General features: G+C 63.7%; 1 protein-coding gene across 2 annotated transcripts in view; it reads left to right on the top strand.

Annotated features, from left to right (window-relative positions):
• MOB3A (MOB kinase activator 3A) overlaps nt 1–8,775 on the top strand; it is an 11,169-nt gene extending 2,394 nt beyond the window's left edge. For both annotated transcript variants that reach the window (XM_006171774.3, XM_014585528.2), the window contains exons 2-4: nt 2,966–3,486; nt 7,267–7,469; nt 8,231–8,775. In XM_006171774.3, the coding sequence (XP_006171836.1) occupies nt 3,066–3,486; nt 7,267–7,469; nt 8,231–8,260 (654 nt within the window). In that variant the 5' untranslated portion in view covers nt 2,966–3,065 and the 3' untranslated portion in view covers nt 8,261–8,775. The remainder of the gene's footprint in view (nt 1–2,965; nt 3,487–7,266; nt 7,470–8,230) is intronic.
• The last annotated feature ends 240 nt before the right edge of the window (nt 8,776–9,015 follow it).

Here is a 9,015-nt window from a genome sequence, read left to right as displayed (position 1 = left end):
TCCTGCAGTCCCTTCTCCCCCTGGGATCTTGGGCATGAATGCACCCATGCCTGGCTGTTTCAAGCCACCAGGCCCGGGACTCGAACCGCAGTCCATGCGGGGGTCCAGCCACATAACCATTACACCATCAGCTGGTCCCACCCGGCCGTTTCTGTGGGCAGAGCCAGCAGAGAGAAGCAGCTTCGTGGGTGCCCACACACCGTCCCCAGCCAGCCAGGGTCGGGGCCACGAGGGCTGACTGCAGACTCCCACCGCCTTCTCTTCCCGCCAGCCGGACCCCTTGACCTCCACCGGGACCCGGAGTGGCCTGTGGGCAGCTGTGGTTCTGGGGGTCGCTCTGGACAGGCGCAGCGCGGTGGTCAGTGTCACGGGGCATGGGCCACGTGGCGTCCACCCGGGCTGTCACTTTCCAGCCCAAGTACTGAGGACTGCTTGCCCGTCATGGGGCCAGGGTGGGCCTTGTGCAGTGTCCCAGGGCACGTGCGAGGCTCGCGTGGACAGAGAAGGGGCCGGGGGCATTGGTGCCTGCCTTTCCCTGCGGAGCCTCGGAGGGCCATGGGGGCCGTGGGACCTGCTGGCTCCTGAGCGTCGGGTGCAGGCGGGTCTCCATGCGGTCTGAGTCCAGTCCGAGTCCGACCAGGCCAGGCCCCCAGCCAGGAGGCCCGAGAGCTGGTGGAGCGAGCCGGGCCCCAGGCTAGCAAGTCCTGGGGGAGTGGGTGCACGGGGGCGCTGCGGCACCTCAGGCCAGGACGCCCCGGAGCAGCAGGGTCCACAGTGGCAGGCGGGGCACTGGGGCGTGTGGCTGCGTGTGCGCGGTTCTCCTGGGCGCCACAGGAGTGCGATGCGGCCCAGAGTGCGACTGTGCTGCCCCGTGGGGTCGCCCCACTGCACGGCCCCTCCCCCAGCCCCAGCGGGGATTCGGGACCCCCACCCCCATCCAGGTGAGGGTGGCGCTGGCTCCCTTTCCTGGGCCCCCTCAGAGCCAGCAGGCAGCACCCTCGCCTCCGACTTCCGCCCGGCGGGCACCAGGGTCAGGGTCAGGGTCAGCTAGGGGCCCCGAGCCAGGGTGAGCACCTCCAGGTGCGGGAAATGTGGGGGCAGGTCCTCCCTGAGTCCCAGGAGGCAGCCCCTGTGCGACCTGACCCCCGACCCCAGAGCTGCGTGGCCGTGCTCCCTGGGACTGTGGGCCAGGCAGGGGTGCCGGGCACGGGTGCAAGGCTCCTGGGGACTGAGCAGCAGACGCGCCAGCCCGCGGCCTCACGCTGCATGTCCGCCATCGCAGGGCGTCTCCGGGGCGTGGGCCGGTCGCCGGCCTCCCTCCCCCACTTCCCCTTTCTGCCACTTCCTCTTCCCCGTCCCCCACCCATGGCCCCACAGGTCCCACACGCCCACGGCCCCGAGGGGTCGGCCTGGGCTGAGCGGAGCCGGCACTCAGAGGCGGGGCGGCCAGTACAGGGTCTCGGAAGGAGCCCCCACGATGTGGGTGTGGACGAGGTCCAGATGAGCTGGTGGTCTCTGCTCACGTGGGGCTCCGGGAGGACCGGCACCCCCAGGAGCATTTTCCTGGGCCCTCACGGCGCCTTTGCAGACGGCCCCGGACAGGTCACCCGAGGGGACGCAGCAGCAGACGCTCACTCTGCCAGCCCCGGATGAGGGAGGGGCTGCCCCAGGACCCCCGCTCGAGTGGCGGCCGCATGCCCTGGCGTCCTGCGCTGTGGCCACGCCATCCCGCCTTTGTGGGTGTCCCTGGTTCTAAAAGTTTGCTTTTGCGTTTTCTTTTCTTTTTTTTTGAGGGAGAGAGTTTTGCTATAGGGAATGTGTACTCGCCGGAGAGACAGCGAGAAGTCATCCCCCTGGAGGGAAGGCCGCACCAGTCCCTTCTCCTCCATCCTCCTGGGGTCTTGGGCACGCACACACACGTGCCTGGTGTGAGTTTAAGCACTGGATCTGGGACTCCAACCACAGTCAACTATGTGGGAGTCTAGTGACGTAGCCATCATGCCATTTCTTGGTCCCAAATGTTTACATACTTGTCTCTCCTGAGAGAGAGATAGAGACAGGGAGAGAGAGCACCCCACAGGGCTCTGCCCCGGCTCGGCCATCCCAGCCATGGACACGCACACCCGCGTGTGCAGGGGAGCGGCAGGGCGTGAGCCCAGGGCTGTCCCGTGTGGCCCAGTGCGTCATTGCTGCCCCGTGTCTGGCCCGCCTTCGAGGACCCGCCCCGCGATGCCAGGGCCTGTTCACCCCCAGACCCTCACTGCACCTTCGCCGAGACCCTTTCCCGTCTGAGGTCACGTCCACAGGTTCTGGGACACAGCCGTGGGCAGCTCGGTGGAGCCACTGTGCAGCCCACCACGGTCACCGCAGCCCTGGTGGTCTCTTGGTCAGTGAGCACAGGCCCCAGGGGGACGTGGTTGCTCGGCCACTCTCAGTCCTCCAAGCCAGTCCGGCCACGCCACGTGGCAGTTCTGTTCACAGGGGACTTTTATGGAGCCCTTTCGGTAAAACGCCATGGAACTCCCTGAAGTCCAGGGGCCAGCAGGGGGCGTGGTGGTGAAGGGCACTGGACTCCCACATGGCTGACCACGGTTCGAGTCCCAGACCTGGCAACTTGCTTTGTCACTTTCTGTCTCTCTCTCACTCTGCCCCTCTCTGTCAAATTAAAATAAATAATTAATTAATTAATTAAAAATAAATAAAAAATACTCCCTACAGTCCACCAGCGGTGCTGTGGGCAAGGTACTGGCTCTCACGTGGCCACGACATGGTTCGTGTCCCAGACCCGGTGGCTTGAGAAACACGCCAGGTACACGTGTGTGCCCAACATCCCAGGAGGGACAGGAGCGCTTCCTCTCTCCCCGTCTCCAGCAAACACCTGTGCTCTCCAACAGAACCAAACCGAACCACGAAGTACGGTCCTCTGACCCCTGCCCACCGCCCTGACTCTCCCCCTCCGTTTCAGGTTTCGGGGAGCAGCCGTGGCCCCGCTGGGCTTTCTGTGACCTCGCGGGTCGGTGCAGACGCCAGGCGTCCTCCCGGGCGCTCCCCGCCAGCACACCAAGATGTCCGGCCCCTTCCTGAAGCAGGTCTTCAACAAGGACAAGACGTTCCGGCCCAAGCGCAAGTTCGAGCCGGGCACGCAGCGCTTCGAGCTGCACAAGAGGGCGCAGGCGTCCCTGAACGCCGGCCTGGACCTGCGGCTGGCCGTGCAGCTGCCCCCGGGCGAGGAGCTGCACGACTGGGTGGCTGTGCACGTCGTGGACTTCTTCAACCGCGTCAACCTCATCTACGGCACCATCAGCGACGGCTGCACCGAGCAGACCTGCCCCGTCATGTCGGGGGGCCCCAAGTACGAGTACCGCTGGCAGGACGAGCACAGGTTCCGGAAGCCCACGGCGCTGTCGGCACCCCAGTACATGGACCTGCTGATGGACTGGATCGAGGTGCAGATCAACAATGAGGAAGTCTTTCCCACCCACGTCGGTGAGCGGGCGGGGTCCCCCACGTCGGCGGACGGGCGGGCCGGGTCCCCCACATCGGTGAGCGGGCAGGGGTCCCCCACGGCCGCCCTCGGCGTCCAGGGCCGGGGACCTGCTGAGGCTGAGGAAGGACCGTCTGTGCCCGCCAGGCGCGGTCCCACGTCCTCACCCGCCCATCACTCGTGCATTCGTTTTAAGTTGACTTACTTCCGGGAGAGAGGGGAGGGAGAGGGAGGTGGAGAGACAGCGCCCCGTAGGGGTGAGACATTGAAATTCTTATTGGCAATAGCCTAAACTCTATAAATATCCCAATTGGCAGATCATATTATTTGTCATTTCTATCCTACTTGAGGATTAAGACTTTCTCCAATTTTTTAAATTGTAACTACTACTGGTTATTAAACACAGTGGTGGGCTAAATGTTATGCTTAGTACTTTAATTATAATTCTTAAAATCCTATAGTACTCTTTCTTTCATTTTATGATAAGAAATGCAAGGCTGGTGGCCAGCAGGTGGCACGAAGATTAAGGCACTGGATTCCCACGTGGCTGACCACTGTTCGAGTCCCAGCCCTGGTGGCTTGCTTTTTCACTTTCTCTCTCTCTGTATCTCTTTGTAGGTCTGCTACACACGTGGCCTATAGCAAAATTAAAATAATAATAATAAATTAAATTAAATAATCCTTCAAAAAAGAAAATAAATAAATAAAAGAAAACTAAGACTTAGAGAAATTGAGCAAGTTCCCCAAAATAGGACTTAGGTTTGTCTAACTGAATATAGGTTTATCTGACTTCAAAATCTACTTTCTTTACAACATGCTATACTTTTTTTAAAAATTTAACTTTACTTATTTACTTATTGTAATTTGACCAGAGAGGGGGAGGGGGGGGGGGGAGGGGGAGGGGGAGAGACAGCGCCCCGCCAGCCAGACCAGGGCCCGCGGGCCCGCCGTGTTCTGGGAGGTCTGGGTGCGAACCGAGAGGGGGCCACCCCCCACCAGCTGCCGTTCTGCGGGCTTGGTTTCCCGTTCTCCAAGGTTTTTGCCAGAGGGCGCGTGTGCTCGGAGGGAGGCAGTGAGCGCGTGCCCAGGGAGGAGGGCTGCAGCGGGCACCCCGGGTTCACTCCCGTCTGTCTCTGCCCGTCGAGTGCCCGTGCCCTCTGGCAAAACCCTGAGAAACCAGTGTATCTCAAGTGTGCGCTCAAAGTGCCCGGCTGCTGGTGCTGACACCCGGGACGCCCTGCCACCCCAGTAAACGCTGTCCCCGTGAGCAGTCGCCCAGCCCTCAGCCCCTCCCCGTCCCTGTGCGGTTCACACACCGGGGTCCCCGCGTGGCCTCTGTGTCTGCACCGCTCCTTCGGCATGGCATCTGCGTGCGCCCCGGGGTCTGCGCCCAGCTCCCGAGAACTCAAAGCTGGGGACGTCAGAGCAGGAAGGACCCTGAGCCTGTGCAAGGGGACGCTTTTTTTAGGGGGAGAGATTTTTGTTACAGGGCACATGCGCTCACCAGAAAGACAGACAGAAAGCGAGAAATCACCCCCCAGGGGGATGGTCACTCCATAATCCCTTCTCCTCCATTCTCCTCTCGGGATCATCGGCACACACGCACACGCGCCCGGCGTGAGTTTAAGCCACCGGATCCGGGACGCGAACCGTGGTCGACCACGTGGGAGTCCAGAGACAGACATTACGCTAACTGCTGGTCCCATGGGACACGCTTTTAATTGCACCGAGGACACGGCTGAGGGCACGGCCTGGGCGGGAGCGGGCAGTGGGCGAGGACCGGCGGCCCTTCCTCAGGTGGTTGCTCTCCCTGCCTCCTGGCCGGCCTCTGCCAGTGGCCACACGGGGTGGCAGGATGCTGCCGTTTGCCTGTCCCGGTCTGGCCCACGCACTCCCTCCAGCCCGGGGGGGGAAGGGGGCCTTTCGTATAGAGCGTGTGGCTGGTGGTTCAAGTGCCCCAGCCCGCCAGGCACCTGGCTGTGTGTGGCCGAGTGGTCGAGATGTCACCTTCTCCCTCCAGCCTCCTCCTCCTTGGGGTCGATGGTCCAGATTCCCAGCCATGCCGGCGGTCTGTCTCACCTCCGGCTCCACCGCATGATGCGGGGGCAGCCGCTCACGGCGTGGAGACAGTGCCATGTGCCAGCCACACGGCACTGACGGCCACGGGTGCCCTTGGGGTGCAGCCGCCACCGGTGAGAGGAGCAGGGGGTCCCCAGGCCCCCTTTCCAGACCTTCTCCCCGGTGGCTCTTACACAGCCCACGGCCACGGTGCCCCTGGTGGGACAGAAGCAGAGAAGCGTGGGTCTGCAGCGGAAGCCCTCGGAGGGCGGCCCGGCAGGAGCGTCCCCCCAGGGGCCGAGGTCCTCTCCAGGTCGCACCAGGACTGCCTCGCGGCGCCGCCCACGGGCTTTCAGAGGCTCCCAAGGACCCCACAGAGGGCTCAGCGTGCTCTCCCTGTCACACGGCAGAGGGCCTCAGAGCCCCGCTGGCCACGCAGGACTTGCGCGGGGCCCTCTCTGGAGCCCTGGTTCCGTCCTGACACGGTGCCGACCTGCAGATCCCACCAAGCACCGCCTGCGGGAGGTGCCGACAGGCGGATGCAGCGGGCCGCGGCCTGCAGCTCAAGTCGGCCGGACCCCATGGTGATCGTGGTTGAGCCCCGGGCCTGGTGGTGCGTGTGCGTGCACCTAAAGCCCCAGGAGGAGGGTGGAGGGGACCTCAGCGTGGCCACACCCCAGCGCTGCTCAAGGGTCCCACTCTGTCCAGCGAGCACAGGTGCCTGTGGAGGAATCCTAACGTCGAATCTGTGTCGCCACCTTCCTGCCTTACCCCCAAGGAGCTGGGTTACAAATGGCACTTACTTTCAGGGTGGGCCCTCGCGGCCTGAAAGCCACGCCCGGCATGTGCATATGTGCGCATGCCCCGGATCCCGGCAGGGTGGAGACTGGAGAAGGGGTTTTGGCATAACCATGCCCAACGGGGTGCTTTCTCTCTGGCGAGCACACACACTCTCTAATAATAATGTTTTAAAAAGGGGACCAGCAGTGGGCATAATGGCTACGTCACGGGACTCCCACATAGTCAACCACAGTTCAAGTCCCGGACCCGGTGGCTTAAACTCACGCCGGGCGCGTGTGCGTGTGTGCCCAAGATCCCGAGAGGAGAATGGAGGAGAAGGGATTGCGGCGTGGCCATCCCCCCTGGGGGTGATTTCTCCCTTTCTGTCTCTCTGTTTCTGTCTGTCTGGCGAGCACACGCGCCCTATAGCAAAAACCTCTCCAAAAAAAAATTTTTTTTTAAGTCTTGGGCCAGCAGGTGGCATGGTGGTTAAGGCAGCTGGATCCCACGTGGCCAACCACACTTTAAGCCCCAGAGCGGTGGCACGTGTTCACGCGTGCACGCGTGCCCCCAATCTTGACAGGACGGGGAAGAGTCGGGACTGTGGTGCCCACACGCGCGGGGGCCGCTCTGTCTCCCTCCCGCCTTTCGGGGACAGACGCATGTGCTGGCTGGCAGGAACAACAGCCATCCCCTTTTCTCCCGGAAAGTCGGAGGAGGAGCCTTATCTGTCTCAAGAGTCGGAAGAGACTTAGGTCCCGTCCGTGGGGAGCTCAGTATGGCCAGGTCGGACGCGCCCTGACTAGGTGCGTCCCCGGGGCTCCCGCCTCTGTGAGCGTCCCGCGGCCGGGGTGCCCGTGGGCATGGCCGGGAGGACGTGGCGGGCACACTGGCCCTGGGCCGGGCGGGGCCGGGCCGGGCGCCCCTCACGGCCCTCTCTGCAGGCACGCCGTTCCCCAAGAACTTCCTGCAGACGGTGCGCAAGATCCTGTCGCGGCTGTTCCGCGTGTTCGTGCACGTGTACATCCACCACTTCGACCGCATCTCCCAGCTGCGGTCCGAGGCGCACGTCAACACCTGCTACAAGCACTTCTACTACTTCGTCCGGGAGTTCGGCCTCATCGACACCAAGGAGCTGGAGCCCCTGGTGAGCCCTGGGGTGGGCACAGCGGCCCGGGAGGGCTCGGGGACCTCGGGCAGTCCCTTCGCTCTGCTCTCCTCGGGGTTCCGGGCGCGCACACGGGCTGCCGGGGCTGGGACTCGGACGTGCAGCAGGCCAGCTGACTTGATGCAAAAGGAGCTTTTAATTGCTCGTGCTTTTCCATTCCTTTTTTAATTTTGAGGAATCATTATCATTATTATTTTTAAATTTGCTACAGGGCACATGTGCTCATGGGGCGGGTCGTGATGAGAGCAAGCCAGCAGTCTGGGGCTTGAACCGTGGTCGACCATGTGGGAGTCCAGCGCCTTAACCACCATGCCACCTGCTGGCCCCAGTTTTTCCATTTTGAAGAAAGTTTACTATTTATTTCTTCCATGAGAGAGAGAGAAGTGGACAGACACACACCCCACTGGTCATCACGCTGTGACTGCAGCGGCCCGCCGGCCAGGGCTGCAGCGGTTCCGTGTTCTCCCCAGGGCGGCCCGGCCGGCACCAGGGCCCCTCGCGCGGGCCGCAGCGCCACCCCACTCCGCACACGTGCAGTGCCCCGGTCCTGCCCCAGCCCACGCACGCGCAGTGTGCCTTTCTGGAGTTTCGTCGCCCTGCCACTGGCCTGTCTGGCCTTTGCTGGTTTCGAGGTCCAGCAGAGCCGGGCCCCCGCCTCCTGCGCGTTCTCTCTGCGTGTGCTCTGGGCCCGGCCTGCACAGACGCCTGCACACACCCTGCATCCTGCTTGCTCTCGACAGAAAGAAATGACCGCGCGGATGTGCCACTGAGAGGGACGAGGGACGGCCCCCGGTGCAGACCTGGGTGAGCGCTCCTCCGCTGCGGGGGCCCGGGCCCGCCGCCCTGAGCCTCGCTGTCCTGTCCGGCAAGGGCCTGGACTGAACTTGAACTCTGCCCTTGCACCTAACTTCCACGGCCGGGAAAACCCACTGTGCGCTGGAACCACTGCCAGGCCGGGAGGCTGCGGGGAGTCCGCCCCGGCCCCGGCCTCTCCCCTTGGCCTGCGCTGCGCGGCCTCGGGCCGTCCGAATAGAGCCGCTGCCCTGTCCCTCTCCCCGGCCGGGGTGCCTGGGAAGGGGGCCCCAAGCCAGCCGGACCTGGGGCCTCGCAGAGGTACGCCATGGCCACCGCGCCCGCCCTGCTCTTCCGGATGCTCGGGCCCTTCCACTCTCCTCGCTGACCGCCCCGACCCCCAGGCCCGGCTGCCCACAGCTCCTCCTGGCCCGCAGATGTCTAGACAAGGCCTGCACCAATAAACAGGCCCTCCCGCCCCGTGCAGTGTGCACTCCACTGTCCCCTGTGTCCCCGGGGACCGGCCCACCTCTGCGCCTGCCCCTAACGCAGTGAGGGGCCAGAGCCCCAGGTCGCCCGCAAAGTGCAGGTGACAGGATCCTCCCCTTACCTGCGGGACAGCGACCCACCGACCACTGTCCCTGCGGACAGCAGGTAGCTGCCATGCCACCTCCGTGCCAGGCAGGCCAGCGAGGGGGCCGAGCGAGGAGGGGAGCAGCCACCCCGCAAGAGT

Source organism: Tupaia chinensis, unplaced genomic scaffold, assembly GCF_000334495.1.
Source record: "Tupaia chinensis unplaced genomic scaffold, TupChi_1.0 Scaffold149964_2, whole genome shotgun sequence".
NCBI lineage: Eukaryota > Metazoa > Chordata > Mammalia > Scandentia > Tupaiidae > Tupaia > Tupaia belangeri.
The sequence above is the reverse complement of the archived record's forward strand: the minus strand, read 5'-3'. Positions and strand labels throughout refer to the sequence as shown.